The 18782-nt window shown below is 49.0% G+C and overlaps 1 protein-coding gene across 1 annotated transcript in view; it reads left to right on the plus strand.

Moving 5' to 3' along the window:
- LOC138165364 (metalloprotease TIKI2-like) overlaps positions 1 to 18782 on the plus strand; it is a 235966-nt gene that overhangs the window by 173786 nt on the left and 43398 nt on the right. Inside the window, exon 4 of the mRNA XM_069093624.1 lies at positions 1693 to 1867. Within this exon, the coding sequence (XP_068949725.1) occupies positions 1693 to 1867 (175 nt within the window). The remainder of the gene's footprint in view (positions 1 to 1692; positions 1868 to 18782) is intronic.

An 18782-nucleotide genomic window follows, 5' to 3' on the forward strand; every position in this document is an offset into this window, starting at 1 on the left:
CTCTCTCCCTCCCTCCATCTCTCTCTCTTCCCCTCTCTGTCTCTCTGTCTCCCCATTCTCCATGAGTGTATTGGTTCGGAGTCAGTGTGGACGTTGAGTCACAGACTCCTGTACAGTGTCCCTCTGGTTTCGGCCTGGGATCTGTTCCTTTACAGGCTCTGGAAAGCTCATGGTTTTCCCAGGTGAATCTGAAGCCCAGGGTGCTGGACTGGAAGAGGCCTGGAGAGGTCCTCTCAGCCATGCCCCTGAGGGTCTGGCTGCATTTCTGTCACCCCAGGAAGGATGCATCCCCCTTGCTCTGGGGGCCTCATTCCCGGGGCTCCAATTCAGCCTGCAGAGATTGGAAATCCCAGTGAGGAAGCCCCTCCCACCAATGCCTACGGACATCCATAATGTAGAGAGAGGCCAGGGACTTGCCCAGCAGCAGTCTACTGCTGAGTTCAATGGTTATTAAGCACTGGCCCAGGCACTTGGGAAGACTGAAGATTTAGTTAAAACCTCCTCTTATGAGAAAACTCCATCTCTTTTCCACCTCTGTCTCTAGAAGCAGAGAGGCACAGATAGAAAAGAGGCCTTTTTGGACTCACAAGACCTGGGTTTGAATCCAAGCTCAGCCATTCACATTGGGTTCATTCAACTCCTCTGGGGCCTTGGTTTCTTCATCTGTTATAGTGAGGATTGGACTAGATCTTGGAGGTCCCTCCTGGTTCTGGATCTGTGAATCTGGGAGCTGCTCATTTTGTGGCCCACTGCTGGGCAGGGGTGATGGAGGGCAGCAGCAGCATCTCCTTGTCCTCCCTCTAGGTCACCAGGCTCAAAGGGTCTTCCCCAGTCTTCCCTTTCCCTCGCCCCCTGCATCTAATAGGCCACTGGGGCCTATTGAGTCAGACTACAAAATGGCGGACATCTTTCCATTCACATGGTCACCACCCCAGGTCAGACCTTCATCACCTCTCATATGGATTATTTCAGTTGCCTCCTTGTAGGCTACCCTGTCTTATTTCCTTTTATAACTCATCATTTATACCACTGCCCATGTAATTTTCCTAATACATAGTTTTGATCCTCTATAGCTCCCATTGGCTACAGAACTAAATTCAAACTCTTCGGCTTGTCATTCAAGGCCCTTCACAGTTTAACTCCGAGCTCCCATTCTCACTAGTTTCTTATACAAACTCTCCTGCCAGCCTGACTCTCACCATTCACTGCCCTGGCCCATCTGTTAGCCTTCATATTGGGTAAGAGGAAGAGAGGGCTATCAGAGTGGCATGGGGGTGGGTCAGGGCAGGTAGCCCTGAGTCAGCAGCAAAGCCCAGGACAAATAAGAAAACTGAGACTGGAGAGGATTGGTGTCATGTCCATCCACTGGACCTTCACCACCATCCTGTTGGGGAGGCAGGGCAGGGTTCAGTTTGGTTTAGAAGGGGAAGGGTCCTTAGCAGCAGATAGAAGGGATAAACTGGGGGACCCCAGGGCCTGCACCCCTCTCTCCTGTAACATCCCATGGATGTTACATCCCAGCATCCTCACCCTCTCCATCACTCCTTTGTACCATAGCCCTGAGAGGCTGGTAGCATCCACATGCCCGTCCCCATTTGGCAAAGGAGGAGACTGGTTTAGTGAATGACTCTCTGCTCCCATCAGCCCTCTGGATAGTCTGCTCCTAAAAAGGCCCGTTCCTTTCTCCTCCAGCTCCCCAACTTCATCAACACTACGCTGCCCCCACACGAGCAGGCCACGGCCCAGGAGATTGACAGCTACTTCCGCCAGGAGCTCATCTACAAGCGGAATGAGAGGATGGCTCGGCGGGTTATGGCGCTGCTTCGAGAGAATGGCGACAAGAGCTTCTTCTTCGCCTTCGGAGCAGGTAGAGAGCGAGAAGCGAATGGCGGGGGCAGGTTGGGAGGGATTATGTGTGGAATTCATTCCATCTCCTCAGTAGATGAGAGAAAGTTATTTATCTGTCTCCTTCATAGTGAGGAGGGGGTTGTGATAACAGTGACAAGAGGCATTAAGAAACACACCCCCATGATCATTACTGTCTGTTGTCCAAAGGAAAGTGGGTCAATGGGTCAGTCAGCAAACGTTGGCAGGAAATGCAGTGCTTGGATTGGGAAATTTATGTGTCTTCCTCTCCCTTTGGAGAAGGAAAGAACTTTGCGCCAAGACTTGTTGATTCTGCCTTCGAGGTCATCTCTGGCATCTACCCCTTTTTCCTTCACACAGCTGCCATGACTCTGGTCCAGGCCCATCTCCCCTGGGCTATTACAATGGCCTCTGAATTGGTCTTCCTGCTTCCTATTTCTCCTCTCTCCAGCCCATTCTCCATACCCCTGTCAGGCCTTTAGCTTATGTCTGAACACATCACTCCCCTGCCCCTTCATCGGCTCTCTCTTGACTCCAGACCTCTCCACTGGGCATTTAAAACTCTTCCCAAACTGACATCATCCCATTTCTCTAGCCTGATCCCCTCTGGATGCCCTCTGTCCAGCTGGGCAGGGTTCTTCCCAACCCGAGGACCCAGGACTAAAGACAGTGCTCCAAATGCAGCCTGTCCAGGGCATGGTTAGTCAGTACACATGTATGAAATACCTACTATGTTCCCAGCACTCAGCTAAGTGCCAGGCATACAGAGGCAAAATTCAGTCTCTGCTGTCAAGGAGTTCACAATGGAATGGGAGAGGCACCCAACAACAAACACATACAAATGAGCTGTGCGGGAAATAAGAGAGGGGAGGCAGTAGAATTCAGGAGGGTTGGTAAAGGCTTCCTGTCGGAGGTGGCACCCACAGAAGGGGGGCATCACCTCCTTCTTCCTGGAAGCCTTTCATCTCTCTTAATGCAACCCAAGATCTCTTGGTAGCCTCATGGACCTAAGAGATGGGGCATGAATTGGGTCTCACCAGCTATGGGAAGGGCTCGAGGAGGACTTGGGACCTGACTGTGCCTTGGGAGGGCTCTGGCATCTGCTGGATGTGCATTCCAGCATCTGGCCCCAGGCTGACTTTCTCACCACATCCCAGGAGCAGCTTCTCCTGGGACTGAACATTTCCTGAAGAACCAGACCACAGGATGGTGCCCAGGGCTGGGGGTGGAGAGGAAGGGGCCACAGAAGGGATCCTGCCCCCAGACCCGCCCCCTTTCCCACCTTTAGCCTGGAGAAGACATGCCTCAGGGTAGATACACTCACAGCCTTCAGATATCTGAAGGGGAGGAGAGATTAGCCTTGCTCTGCTTGGCTTCACAAAGTAGATCCCAGAGGAGCCCTGGAAAGAAGCTACAGGAGGTATTCAAGGAAGCACTTTCTAACATCAGAAGGATTGGGAGAGGGAAAAGTAGCTTTGATGAGGAGTGAGCTCTCCATCACTGGACAGCTTCAAGTGGAGGCAGTAAGAAATATCTCGGAGGTGGCCTGACTCAGACCTAGATGGAGCCAGACACCTCTTAGGGCACATCGGAGAACTTCCTTAGTTCTCTTTGCCTCAGACCATCCTGAAGAATCGTTTCTGGCTGTCCTCTTCCTCCAATCCATTGCCACGGGCTAAGGATTCTACAGCCCCACACTTCCTCTCAGCTCCATCTTCTGTCTGGGTATCTCTGGGTCTCTGTGGTCCAATTGGACCCAAGGGATCTCCTACTCACCCTAGGCCTGCTCCCTGAGGGTTTACCAAAGTGAGATCAAATTCTTTCTGCTCTCGCTAATTCATGTCAATTAGACAAGAATAGATTAAATGCATATGGCGTAGAGAACCCTGTCCTGGGCAGTGGGGAGGCCCAGAGGTTAGAGTCCCTCCACACTGTGTCCTCTCAGATCTCATCACTTTGGAGTATGAGGAAATCCAATGACCAATAGCGGGCCAGTGCAGTGCCCAGAGAACTCTGGAGGCCAAAGGACATTCCTGCCTTGGGGAAGGGGGTGTGTCAAGGAAGGCTTCCTCCCTGAGGGGAGATTTGAGCTGGGTTTTAAAGAATGCATTGGAGTTCCTTTGGTGAAGAGGGTAAGGAGGATGGCTCAGGGAATATATTGAGCAAAGTCATGGAACCAGGCATGAAGGGGTGTGAGGGTGGGGTAGGAGAGGGAGAAGGATCATAGGAACATAGGTTTAGAACTGAAAAGGGATTCTGGAACTGGATGTCACTGAATCCAACTGCCTCATTTTACAAGTGGGGAAACTGAGGCCCAGAGAGTGACTTGGCCAGCATCACGCAGTGAACTGTCATCTATAAGGTAAGATTTGAACCCAAGAGTCAAGTGCTTTATCAAACTACTTTATGCTGCTAATTCAGGAGGAAGTGAGGATTGTTCAAGTAGCCAGGGGCCTATAGGGGAACCCTGTGAGATAATACTGGAAAGTGGGGTTGAGGGGAGATTATAAAGGGCCTTGAAGACCAAGCCAAGGAATGTCAGCTTGACTTGGTTGGCAAGAGGGAGCCCTGGAGGTGTCGGGCAGAACTCCAGCATGGCTGGATCTCTACAGGAAGATGAATTGGTAGCAGGTTAAGATTAGATTAGAGAGAGACGTACATAGAGGGTTTGGGCCATGTTGGGACTGGAGATGCCGCTGGGCTCTCTGGTTGGAGAGGTCTGCCATGCAGCTGGATGGCCAGGGCTGCAGCTCAGAGGTGGGGCCAGTGCTGGCCATGCAGATGTGGGGGTGGTCTGCCTGGCAGAGTGGGTGAGGCAGGCTTTGAATCCTGCCTCTGACACTAGCACCAGAGCAATTGTAGACAAGCCACCCCCTACTGGACTTCAGCTACCTCCTCTGCAAAATGGGCAGAATAGTCCTTGTAATCCCTTCCTGCAGGGCTCCTGAGTACCCAGGGAAATAATGTGCGTTGTAAACTTTACAGTTCTTTCAAAAAGCATTGGCTCAAGCAGCTTTGTTAGTCAACTCCTGTTTGCTTGATGCTGAGCCGGGCCGCAAAAACATCTCAGGAGCCACCAACCGTGGGGGCCAAGTATAAAATCACATGGGCCTCAGTTTCTACACCTGTAAAAGCAGGATGGCCTCTGGGATTCTTTCTAGCTCTGAACGTTGATCAACAAATACAGAGAATGTGGTGTCAGAAGTGAGAGGGGTCTGAGAACTCTGAGACACCGTTATATTTTCATCAGAGATTCTCTTTAAGTTCAGTCCCTCTGTGCTGTTTTCCCCAAGCCTTCTTCATCATGTATACCAATTAGGCTATCAACAAACATTTCTTAAGAGCCTAATGTGCAGGATGCTACTGGGGACACAGAGACAAAAAAGAAAAGAAAAGAAAAAACTAGTTCCTGCCTCCAAAAAGTTTACGTTCTGTTGGAGAAATAAGCTGAACAGTGATGGGAAATGAGTCAGGGGCAGTGTGATGGCAAGGCGCTGGTGGTTGCCAGGGATCCATTGGGGCTTCCTGGGGAGATTCAGAGCTGGTCTGACGCCCTCATTTTGTAGGGGAGGCCAATGAGACCCAGAAAAGGGAGGTGACCCCAGGTTCCCCAGGTGCGAAGGGTCAGAGCTGGGGCTCTAGCATCTGACGGGTCACCTGCTGTCCTGGAGCCAGGACCTCATCCTGCTCCTCAGATCAGTCACCGGTGACTGGAGGCCCTTTAACCTATAGATCACCCTCCTCAGAGTGTTTTGCTTTTTGTATCCCTAGAGCACTGTGTATTATAAGCACTTATTATACATTTTTCGTTCATTCATTAATTCCTTCATTCATTCATACTCTACCTTTACTACTTGAATGAGGAATGAATAAATAATAAAACATTTATTAAGCTGCTGTAATGAGCCAATCACTGTGTTATGCATGGGAAATAGAGATGGAAAAATGTTCTGGTCCTCACCACCAAGGAGCCTGTATTCTAATTGGAGACCACTCATGTAGAAAGAAAATCAATCTGTTCCCATGGACCTCAGTTTCCCCATCTGTAAAACAAAAATATATGATTTCTAGAGCCCTCAGGGTTAGGATAAGGAGCCCACAATCTTAATCCCAGGAAAATCTGGATGACAATTTAAGGAAAGTAAAGTATTGGTGAGGAAAAGACCTTTAAAGATGCTTGGTAGTTGGCCACCCATACTTCCTGAGCTTGAGATGACAGGTCAAGTTGTTGCTGGGATGTGGCCTCTCTCAGCCCAGCCTCAACGGAGCCTCAGCCTGGCTCCGGGGTGTCATTTGGTCCCCCAGAGAGTCTGATCAGGCCTCTGGGACCCTGTGGGGTTTATCTTGAAGGCTTTATCTTCCAACCCTGACCCTGACTGAGAGGGAGTGGATGCTGGTTGGCCCTGGCAGGCCCTCAGGCAGGCCGCTATGTGCTATAAGGCCCTGGGAATCTGTCAAGTCTTTTATGGACACACTGTCCCAGGCCAGCCCAGACCTGGGCTGTTAAAAAGAGTTAATGTGTTGGCATGAAGAATATGCACACGAAGCCAAGGGCAAGAAACGTTCACTCCTGGCTTATTTCGATTTTATGGCTAAGTCATTTCCAAGCCACACTTATGATAACAGATGGATAAATTTATGGGAGCAGTTAATTTGAGGAAAACTTCCCTCATCTCTGAGTTGGGCTCTGGCTGTATTGGATGCGACCTGGCTCTGGCTGACATCTGGCTTGGTCTCCCGCTCTCCCAGGGTCCTCAGAGACCACCGTGGCGTCCCACATCCAAGACTGACGACATCAGAGCAAGGGGCTCCAGTCCAGGCTCGCTGCCCCCCAGTACGATGCTCTGGTCTCAGCCTCACACTGAGCACCATTGTGCAGGTCCAGGGACATGGCACAATGTGGGGAAAACCACCGCCACAACTGCTGGGCCAGGAGGCTGGAGGCCTGGGTTCAAGTCTTGGCAACAGCATGTGCTGCTGTTTGAAAGAAGAGAACGAGCCTCTCTGTAGCATGTCCCAGGAGGACTCCTCCAGCCTGGCAAGGGAACCCTGGGCTTGGCCAACTAGAGGCCTTCCTTATCGAGAGATGCCCATGCCCCATCTCTCCTCACATGCCTTGACACGAAGCAGAGGCAGCTTGTCAGCAGCCTGAGGTGTGTGGGATGGATCCCACATTAGGAGATGAGCTAGCCTGGGCCAGGGGGCAGGAAGGGCTGGGGGCAGCTCTGGGTCACCTCCCCAGCCAGCCCAGCCCTCTCTGGAATTGGGGCCTCACTGCAGCCTCCAAAGGCCTGGGCGCCTCCCCAGGTACCATCCCCACTTTACACAGCAGGGAACCGAGGCCCCGCAGAAAGCATGGTGACTTGCTCAGGATACACAGCTACTAAGCATCAGAGGTACTGCTGGAATTCGGGTCTCACCTATATACCGTCCAGTTCCTTTTCCACTATGTCACAAGAATCAAGGCCATATGATTTAGGGATGAAAGTGACCTCCGAATTATAATCGCCAAGCCTGACCCTGAATAAGAGATGGGAAAAATACACTTCTCTCCCTTTTTGCTCAAGTGGGACACTAGGGGGTAGAACACTACATGTAACTTGGTTATATGTAGCTGGGTAGTACAGTGGATAGAACGATGGGCCTGGAGGCAAGGAGACCTGAATTCAAATCTTGCCTCATATACTCACTATTTGTGTGACCCTGGGCAAGTTACTTCTTCACCTCTGTCTGCCTCAGTTTCCTTAAATGTAAAATGGAGATTAAAAATAGCACTTCCCTACCAGGAGTGTTGTGATGATCAAACGAGATATTTGCCTGGCATAGAATAGGGCCTATTTAAATGATTATTCTCTTCCTTCCTTCCTTCCTTCCTTCCTTCCTTCCTTCCTTCCCTCCTTCCCCCTTACTTCTTCCTCTCCTCCCTTCCTCCCTTCCTTCCTCCCTCCCTCCCTCACTCCCTCCTTCCTCCCTCCCTCTCTCCATTCCTTCCTTCCTTCCTTCCTTCCTTCCTTCCTTCCTTCCTTCCTTCCTTCCTTCCTTCCTTTCCTTATAGCATTAGTTTGGAAAAATGTTTTTTTTTCCTCTTTCTTTTTTGTAACCTTCTTTCCTTTCTTTATAGTGTTAGTTCAGAAGAATTATTTTTTCCCTTTCTTTTTTGCTAATTGGAGAGGGTTGGTATATTCTGAAATAAAAGTATTATAAGAGCAAAAAATATCAATAAACGGTTGGTCAACAGGCATTAATTATTCAGTGCTTACTAAGTTTCAGGCTTGGTGTGCAATAGAAATTTAAAATAATTCTAGAGAGGGACTAGAGAAATTACCTCATCTAAATCCCTTGTTTTATTAATGGCAAAACTGTTCTTTGTTTTTCATTCTCGAAAAGGACCATGACATCAGGACGGTGATGCTATGAAGTGAATTGGATTTAAGTGAGGCAGGACTATGCAGTCTCCAGCCTCACTTTCACCATCTGGGTCCAGTGGAGAGATATAGATCAGGAGACTGGAGATGTCTCTGGATGCAGTGGGAGGCCTTGGCTTTTTTAAGCTAAGTTCTTTCCCAGGTGTTAGTTCAGCTGAGACAATGTCCATTTAGTGATTAAGTCTAGGTAAGAAATGAAGCAAAGAATGGCCTCTTTTACTTAGTAAAAAGAAAAAAAAAATCAAGCTGGGAGGGGAAGACCCTCAGCATTTTTGGCCAAAACAGACACAATTGCTATTAATATTCATTCTGAGCCAATCAGGGCTCCAAAATGACTGAGTGAGGCTTGGGCTGGGACCTACTGTTGGCCAATCAATGAGAACTAGAGTGATCTGGGTTTAAGAAAGAAATCTATCCTGTAAACACTAAGATACCTTGTAAGGTTCTATCAAAACAGCAACACTAAAACCCAGTGGAAACCCAAATTTGCCCCAGACCACACAGCCGGGACCCTAGAGTGAGATGGGACCTAGTCATCTCATTCACTCCTCATTTTATAGATGAGGAGACAAAGCAAGGTCACATGACTTGTCTGGGCCACACAGTATGCAGCAGAGGCAGGATTCAAATCCAGGTTCTCAGACTTGTTTTCTCCTGCCCCAGTGGTATCTCTCTGGGATTTGTGTGAAGGCGTTTCAGAAAGGATCCTGAGTATAGACAGAAGGGTCAGACCTCCAGCTGGTGTCACGAGGTCCAGGGTTGGGGTGGGCCAGGATTACATTAGGCATTCTCTGTCTCTGACTCTGTCCCTTTTTCATAAGCATCTGATTGTGCCCACTTTAGGTTGCTATGAACCTGGGTGGGTTGACCTTCTCATTAAGGAAAGAAAAAAGATTATCTCATAGTGGGGAAGGTGCTGTCTAGACACAGGATAAGTGAGGGAAGGGGAAAGTGTGAGGTTATTCTAAGCAGGCCAAGATGACATTTTCTGGGCTCAGATGGAAAGCCTGTGATGTGATGTGTCTCGGGCTTAGTATCTCTGGAATGAACCTGGCCCCAGAGAGGACGATATTCAGGAAATGCTGCTACAGTGGAGAGGGGATGCTTGCTGAGGCCACCACCCTCCAGAGCCCTGGCTTCACAATCACCCCATCTCTTGGGGGAAGCCCTGTGTACCTGGGAAAAGACCAAAACGAGCCCAGAGAAATGCACCTGAAATCACAGGATCCTGGAATATCAGAGCCAGCAGGACCCTGGGAGAACATTATAGTCCAGGAATCTGCTAATCTAGAGAAGAATTGGCTTTTTAGGACTATCTGTTACAACCCCTGCATCCTATAAAAGAGGAGACAGTCCAGGAAGGGAAAAGGATTTGCCCAATGTTGCACAGCTGATTAATTGTCAATTGTCCCATTTAACAGATAGGGCAACCAAGACCCAGCATTGACTTGGCCAAGGCTGCAGGTAGTGGCACGAGTTGAGATTTGATCCCATCCTCCTGGCTCCCAGCCCAGGGCTTTCCCCTCACGATGCCAGATTCCCTTTCCTATGCTGGACTTTCATGGCCGTAGCTAAATGCCTTCCTCTCCCTGGGCTTCACTTTTCTTCATCTGTGAAATGAAAAGGTCAATGAGGTTAATGGACAGGTTAATGCTGTGGACCAGGTGTTCTTAGCTTGGGGTCCTCAGCCTCCAAATGGGATCATGGATAGATTTCAGGAGGTCTGTGGACATGAACAGGGGGTGAAAAAACTTACACCATTATTTCAATATAACTGGTTTCCCTTATAATCCTATTGATTCTGTGCTATATATTTAAAAACATGATTCTGAGAAGAGGTCTGTGGGCTTTGCCAGACAGCAGACCCATGACTGCATCTGGAACCAAAAAGAGTGAAAAGTCCCTGCAATAGACAGAATTGACCTAGGTTTGGAAGAGCATTTGCCAACTTAGCTTCTTTTTATGGACTTAGCCCTTAGCTTCTTATTATGGACAAAGTGGAGAGATCTGGGCTGGACAATAGTCCAAGTAGGTAGATTCAGATCTACTTGAATGGTCCGACATACAGAGTAGCCATTAATGGTCCAACGTCTACATCAAAGCAGATCTCCGATGGAGTGAACAGTCAATCAATAAACATTTTTTAAGCACCTACTATGTGCCACAGTGATGGTTCTGGGTATCGAACTTTAGGAAGGATATTTATAAGACCTGAGAGCATCCAGAGATGGATGGTGAGAGGCCCACAGTTCATGACATTGGATGGAAGGATGAAGTTACCAAGGACTTTTAGCCTGGGAAGACAAGACTCAGAAGGACAAGAGAGCTGTCAAGCATTCGAAGGGCTGTCTCTTGGAAGAGGGATCACACTTACTCTATGTTGTCCCAAAGGGTAGAACTTAGAGAAAAAGGGGAAATTGGAAAGAGGTCATTTTAGGCTGGAATTTAGGACTTTCTAATAATTTGGGCTATCCAAAATCCCAGTGGGAGCCCTTGGAAAGTAGCAAAACCCGGGGGGGGGGGGTGGTACTTGTCATGACAGGGCAGGTTGGGCCAGATGCCTCTGAGGTCCCTTGTGACTGTGCCTGTGCAGAGCTAAGATGCCAGGAGCTGAGCTGAGCCAAGCAGGGATTCAGGGTCATAAATTCTAACCTAGCTCAGGAAGCCAGAGAGCAGGGAATGCCAGGGAGTTGACATTTTATCTGACTTAACCTGATTCCCCAAAGTGATGGACTTTTTAAAAATGCAGTCGCACAAACTCCCTGGCCCCTCCCCCCCATTTGGCTTCACCTGACCCTGTGGAGCCTCCTACAACAGCCACCACATAGAGGCAGAGGGGGAGTGGGAGTCCCAGACCACCAGAATCCAGCAGCTAGGAGTTTCTGGGAGGCTCAATTTCCATTCGCTTTTTGTCCCTCCCGTTCTTACAAAGGATTGACTGGGCTGAACAGGGAACCCCTAGGACTGAAGGCAGGGCCAAGGTGGATTAAGTTACCTGTTTTTTTCCTAGTGCAGGTATGTGCCTGTCTCAAGCAGGTGGCTGCGGCCTAGCTCTTTCATCCCAAGACTCACAGCTAACGGGACACCACGAGTTTAATATATCTCCTCTTCCCCTGTGCTTCAGGGTTGGGCCCATGCTGAAATACTCATTCAGTCCATGGATTCCTTAGTGCCATAAGACAGCAGGGGGTGAGACCCTAGCAGCCTAATAAAGTTGCTTGTACATCGCGGCTTGGCCCAGAGCCTGGGCTGATTGGCTGATTTGCAGCTGGGCCTGTTTTATGAGCCCAAGTGTGGGGAACCAGCACTCCCACCCGACTCAACATTGGCAGCCCCGAAGTGACAGCCGACTTAACTGTCCCAGTTCTGACTCAGAGGGCTGGTTTATTCTGGCTTCATCAGTCCTGCTCAGAATTCCTTCTCTTGGCTGGGGCTCTAGGCCCGCATGACACAAGGAACCCGGGCTAAGTTGGGGCCCTACGTGCCTGACCCCAGACCGCATCTTTGTCCTTTCGCCTTCCTCTCCGGCACACGCTCCAAAGCCCAGCAAACTGGAATCATTGCTCTTCTCCAAGACATTCCATCTCTGGCCTCTGCCCATGTGTGCCTCCTCCCTGCCTAGAATTCATGCCCTCCTCATCTTCCCCTTCCCTTCCTCCCAAGCTTTTTTTAGCTTAGATACCAAATCTAAGATGAGATGCTGTCTCCTTCCTAAAGCTTCCTCCCCCAATTCCCCAAATGAAAGTGTTTTCTCCACCTTCTAATTTTTCTCTAGGACTTAATCTGATCTCTCAGCCCCTAGAAGAATGTAAAACCCTGGACAGCAGGGATTGTTTAATTCTTGCTTTCATCTCTTCAGTACCTAGTAAGAGTTTTGTACCTAGTAGGTCTTTTATAAATACTTGCTTCTTAATTGACTCACCCAGAGGAGGAAGACCAGGAGAGTGAGTAGCCTAGAGATCACATCAGAAGAAAATGGGTTGAAGAAGCCATTTAAAAGGCTAGTGACCAAGCAAGGGTCTTAGAGACCAGGCTGTATGGAGATCCTGGGGCTGCGGATGCTTCTCCTGGAGTAGAGAAGGTTCAGGGGGTACATGAGAGCCATCTTCAAGCACGTGAAGGGCAGTCACGTGAAGGGCAGTCACATGGCAGAGGGACCAGACTTGTTGGGGGGTGCAGAATCAGGTTGGATGTCAGGAATGGGGAGGCGGGGAGTCCCCCTCCCTGGAGGTCTTCCAGCATAGGCCAGGAGGAATTTGTTAAATCACTTCCCTCTCTTTAAACCTCAGTTTCTCCATCTGAAAAATGAAGGAATGTGCTATAATGTCTCTTCCAATTCTTCAGTTGTTTAAATTCCAACTCTTACATTGGGATCTAAGGCAACAAGGTGGCACAGTAGATAGAACTCTGGATATGAAATTAGGAAGGGCCCGAGTTCAAATTCAACCTCAGACACTTACCATGTGACTCTAACCTCACTTACTTCTAGGGGTAGCACCCACCTCTCAGAGTTTCTGTGAAGATAGAATGAGATCATATTGGTAAAGCTCTTTGCAAAGGTTAAGGCATTATACAGATATTAATTAGTTACTAAGTGACAGACACAAAAAAAAATGGTAATGGCTTGTATTGAACCTAAGTAAGGGGATAGTAAGAGAGTCCGTGGCTTCCCTGTAGGAGGTCAGGCCACCTGGCCCAAGAGGAGAACATCTTCGGGTCCTGAGAGAACTGGCAGGGGGGCTCACTGCCCAGAATCTTTGGAAGATCTCAGAAAATTGAAATGAATTGTGTTAGAGAAAGGCAATTCCCTCCTGCCCCATCAATTTTCAGTAAAAGGGGGAAAGAGTCGACAAAGTGTAGCTGAGCATTTGGAAGAGGAAGCAGCCGTGAGGAGGAGCCAACATTGTTTCACCAAGACCCAGTGATGCCAAGCTAACCTCATTTCCCATTTCGGCAGATTCTGGACCGATTGATGGGGGAAACCCTGCAGCTCTTTGTTTACCCTGCTTTGCACAAGGGTCTTGATACGGTTTCTCCTGCTCCTTTTGTGGAAAAAGTAGAGAGACTGCTAGATGCTTGTCTACCGAAGTGTGTTCAGAAGTGGTTGATTGACTGGACCCAAGGAGTAGCCATTGATGGTTGGAGTGACTCTGGGGATCTGTGCTTGGCCCAGGACTGGTTCACATTGTTATCAATGACTTGGAAAGAGGCCAGAGGCCAGGCTTATTCACTTGTAGATGACAGAGCCAGGATGGAGGGTTAGATGGGTGAGAGACTCCTAAGGGATCCTGTCAAGCTAGGATACTTGGGCCAAATCGAATAAGAAAGACGTTTAAAACTTTGCATTTTAAATGCAGCTCATCTGTAAACAGTGGCCTGCAAGCTGAGTGTGAGTCAGCAGTGGGGGAAGGAAGCCAAAGACCCTTGGACTCTTGGATCTTGGACTCTATTTAAAATGGCAGAGTGAGTGTGGAGGGAATATTCTGTCCAGCTCAATTCAATTCAGTTCCATTTCACATGCATTTCTTGGTGCCTCCTACATACAGTTCAGGGAAACAAAACTCAGATCGAGTGCCTACTACATACAGTCTGGGGGTACAAAACTCAAAGTGAAGTAGCTATAATTCCAGTGTATGGTGTTTGGATAAGGAGGAGGAAGAGGAAGAGGAGGAGGAGGAGGAGGATGGTGAAAACTGCTATTTCTACAGAGGTTGACCATCTTCTCCAGGTCATCCAGGGGAGGGGACCAGAGTCTGTGAAGGACTTGAGTGTGTGTTTTATGAGAACTGACTGAAGGAGCTTGGAATGGTTAGAAGAGAAGGCCCAGAGACACGCTAACTGAAGGGTTGCCATGTGGAAGAAGGAGTAACAGAGGACGGAGCCAGGGCCAGAGGCAGGGTAGGGGGGAGTTTTAAAGGCAAATTGAGGCTCAGCATCAGGACAAACTTCCCCAACAATGGGCCCTGTGCCAGAGAGGTGCTGGCTGCCCAGAAGGTGGAGGGGTTCCCCTGTAAAGCGGAGGTTGGAGAGGACCCTTAGTCAGTTTGCTATGTTTGGTCTGAGTCAGACTAGATGCTTTCTAATCTAGCTCTGAAATTCTGAGAATTTTGTGAGCCTTATCTGGGCCTCAGTCTCCTTCTTTGCCAATGAGAATAATAACCCTTGCCCTGCCCACATGGCAAGATGGTTAAGGGGAAGCTTCCTAGGAGGGCACATTTGTTAATCGTTCTGCCTCCATCTACCCAGAGACCTCTAGCACCCCAACTGTGTGATGGGGATTCCCAGGATGGCAGCCTGGGGGTGGCTTCACTACAGTTGGCAAAGGCTTCTCCAGCCCTGGCTGTGCCAGGTGGGAGTGTGGGATGCTGTGCAGGGGGCCCCTCTCTGGGCCTTAGTCTCCTCCTCTACAAAATGGGATGATAATCCTGCTGACACCCTCCTCAGAGGGTTAGTGGGAACCTGAAGGCCTGGGAAATGGGAGCTTCGGCTGGGCCGACTGACAAAATCATCGGGAGCTGAACCATGCCTTCCACGGTCTCCTTGGGCCAGTGAAACCCAGATCTGCTTCTCTGAAACGCTGCCCCTCCAGCCCCAGCTGGGCTGGAACCCAGGGCTTTCTGCAGGAAGGCAGACTGGCTTGCCAGCCCCTCCCTGAGTCCTCTCCACTACTACCACCACCAGCACCCCGCCCACCCTCCAGTCCAGAGCTGGGGTTTTTAACACTTCCCAAGTTTTCTGAAAACTCAGCAAGTTCTGTGGGGTGACCCAAGCTCAGAAACAAAGACAGCTTTCATCTCCATTCACGCACATGTGTATATCTGCACACCAGGCCTCTGGGTGCTGGCTGAGCCAGGGACCTAGGCTCCCTGGGCTGGCAGGGTCCATCTCCAGTCAAGACAAACAATGGAATGTAAAGAGAAAATTCTGGATTTGGAAACAAGGCCTATCTCTGACCCTGGCTCACCAATCTTTTTAATCTCTTTGGACCTCAGTTTGCCCATGTGTAAAAAGAGGTGGTTGGTTTCTAGGGTTCATTTGAGCATTTCCTCTCTCCCTCTTTTCCTCCCTCCCTCCCTCCCTCCCTTCCTTCCGTCTTTCCTTCCTTCCTTTCCTCCTTCCTTCCTTCCTTCCTTCCTTCCTTCCTTCCTTCCTTCCTTCCTTCCTTCCTTCCTTCCTTCCTTCCCTCCTTCTTTCCTTCCAGGACACTTCTCAATTCAGTCATCGTAGACAAAATGACCCAGCTCTTATCTTTAGACATAAATTAAGCACTGACTAGAAGGTGGGAAACCTGAGTTCTTGTCTCAGTTCTGCTGTGGATTCACTGTGTTCATTACTAAGTTCATTACTTTCCTTCTGTTTCCTCACCTATGAAATGAATTGCTGGGGGATTGGAAACAGGATCATAGGTTCCTAGACTTAGTCCTCATCCCTCACTCAATGTAGGACATGCTTTGTGCTGCTTGCCCTGGGCACAAAACATCCCACTTATAGCTCTGCCTGGCTCTGAAGAAATAGGGGAGAAGGGTAGCTTCTTACCATTTCTCAAATCAGACTCTGTTTTTGCCAATAATTTTCCTTCTGTGGGACCACCATCACCCCATCTCTCACTTTTGTAACCTTGGCATCAGATGGTATCAGAGGTCGTGCTCTGGACTTGGAGTCAAGAAAACTTGATTTCAAATCACAGGTCTGCCTGTGTGTGAGTGGCCTCCACACATGTAATAATTGTGACTATCAGCCCCAGCAGTCCTGTGCATGCTGCTCACATCACGGGACAGCCTGACACCAATTCTACTTCTTATCAGAACTGACTTAGGACAGAAACATGCAATGGGAAGTGGGTTGTAAAGCTGAGGGGCTATGGATGCTAAAAATAGTACATTAATTGAGTGCCAGGATCTTGAAGGGGAAGAAGAGGAAGGAGATAGAGTCCTCCTGAGGAGCCTTGCCTTGGCGGGGAGTGTTGGCCTCTCTAGAGAATCACAATCACAAAACCTCTGAACTGGAAGTGATCTGAGAGGCATCTAGTCCTCTGAATGCTGAGCTCTGTCTAGGCACTATGGGGAGGGGGGGCTGCAAAATAGAATAGAGAAGAACAGAAACCACTGAAGCAGGAAGGAGACCTTGAAGACAACCTAGGCTACCCCAGGCCCATTTTACAGATAAGAAAAATGAGGGCCAAAAATGAGGGGAAGACATGTGGTCCCAGTGACCTAGGACACCCGCAAGGTTTCCAATCCAAGACTATGCTTCAGGTCTTCCTGCTCCTCCTCCACTTTCTGTACCTCCCTCCCTCCATATCACCAGTGGCTCATGGAATTCTGGGCTTGTAGGTAGAAGGGACTTCAGAGCACTCCTGGCTCAACCCATCCCCTCTACGGGAACTTTCATCATGGAGGAGGTAATCTGGTCTAACTCCTTCATTTTATAAGTGGGAATACTGAAGCCCAGAGAGAGGAAGCGAGTGACCCAAGTGGTCACAAAGCAAGGCAAGGTCTCCTGGGATTTCCTTCACTTGGCTCCAGTCAAGTGTTCCTCTTCCCGGCCCGGTTGCAGCCCCTTATATAACCTAGCCCCACTTCCATGAAAACGGGAACGTTGGCGATGGCAGATTTGCTTATATGAGAGAACATCTGTTTACAGAAACCTTCAAGTGTTTACGTTCACACTCCCATGTGTCCGAGGTCCTGAGGCTGCTTCTCCCCTTCTTCATTCTGTGATTAATTGTTCCAGTGGGATTATTCTCCCTGACACAGACTTAATGGGCCAGCATCATTAATCCCCTCTGAGGTTAACCATATGTTTGGACATTTAAAAAAATAAACCATTAGTGGACCTTTTTTTCCCCTTCCGTGGCCAAGAAGTCATGCCCTCCAGAGAAGGAGGGTCAGACTTTGGAATGGGAGCCCTCCCAGAATCTCAGAGTGGGGAGGGACCTCAGGGACACGGAGTTCAACCCATGGCTGAACAGGAATCCCCTTCAGCAGCCCTGATGGGTGGCTGCCTGGCTTCTGTTTGAGCATCTCCAAGGAGGGGGAGGATACCAGCCCCCGAGGATGCCCATCCCACTTAGGAAGAACTCTCATGCTCAGGAAGGTCTTTCATGGCTTTGGTGTGTGCATCTGCTTCTTGTTAGAGTGGGCCTGGAAAGCAGAGTTCTGCTCTAGTCCATCAGTGCCCTTTGAAAAATCAACAGCCGCTACAGTGGGGAGTTGCGTCTCCATATCTTTTAGTCTGTTTTAGGAGCAGAAGGATGAGATCTGCCCAAGAATCAGATTCAAATGGAGAGCCTGGTTATCCCCTCCCCGTGGCTTCACCAAAGATACCCTCTTCATGTCTCCAAGATGCCCTCTTGACTATTCTCTGAACATTGGGTCAATTCCTAGAATCCTAGGATGGTTGCTCTGGACTGGGAAAGGACCAAAGAGGATAGCCCCCTGCTTTCATATGTGAGGAAACTGAGTCTGCAAGAAATGAAATCAGGACCGACCCTGGAGTCAGGAGGACCTGAGTTCAGATCTGACCTTAGACACTTGATACTAGCTGTGTGACCTTGGGAGAGTCACTTAACCCCAATTGCCTTACCTTCCCCCACTCCAAAAAAAAAAGTGAAATCACTTGCTTAAGATCCCACAAGTACTAAAGTAGCAGAGGGAGGATTTGAACCCAGGACTTCTGATTCCAAACCTAAAGTTCTTTCCATGTATTAGCATATATTATAGTTATCTGTGCTTTATCTAGTCTTTTCTTCTCTAGCACTGAACACAAGATTCTGTACACAGTAGGTGTTTAATAAATGTTTTTTGAGTGACTGATAAGCTTTAGAATTGATTTAGATAAACTTTTAAACTGTCATCTCCTTGAGAGTAGGAACTGCCTTTTACTGCTTTCTGTATCCCCAGTGCTTACAGTGCCTGGCACACAGTAGGTGTTTAATAATGCTTATTGAATGAATGATAAAAACATAACCCCTGTCCTCAAGAATCTCACAGTATTTAGTCAGGATAAGGCAGGAGCACAGAACACAGTAGATGTAATGCTCTGCATCAGGGAGGGCAAGCTAGGTGCTCTATGAGGTCCAAGAGGAAGGACTTTTCCATCTAAGAGGAATCAGGACAGTCTTCCTGGAGGAGGGGGCATTTAATTTGGGCTTTAAAGAACGGGAAGGAAATCTGTAGGTAAGTAAGGAGAGAGGGCGATCCAAAGGAAGCCTCTGCCATGGATGGGGAGGGATAGGCCTGGCTCTGGCAGAGAAGCCCCCAGTGTCCCCAGCCAGTCCATGGTCCTTCATGATTCTGACACCAGTGACGGAAGGCTCTGTCTTGTGGGTCCCTTCCTTTTGAACTCTCTGGGACAGAAGTGGGTGGGGAGCCTGAGAGCTCTTTCTTCTTTCTGGAGAACACTTTATCTGGAATGATGGAGGGGACAGTGAGGATACCAAGCCCCACAGCAGCCTGGCCCACGGGCTGTGTTTCCAGTCCACAGAATGGG

Source organism: Petaurus breviceps, unplaced genomic scaffold (assembly GCF_028583685.1).
Source record: "Petaurus breviceps papuanus isolate PSGF00001 unplaced genomic scaffold, PetGlider_PUasm1.0 208, whole genome shotgun sequence".
Classification (NCBI taxonomy): domain Eukaryota; kingdom Metazoa; phylum Chordata; class Mammalia; order Diprotodontia; family Petauridae; genus Petaurus; species Petaurus breviceps.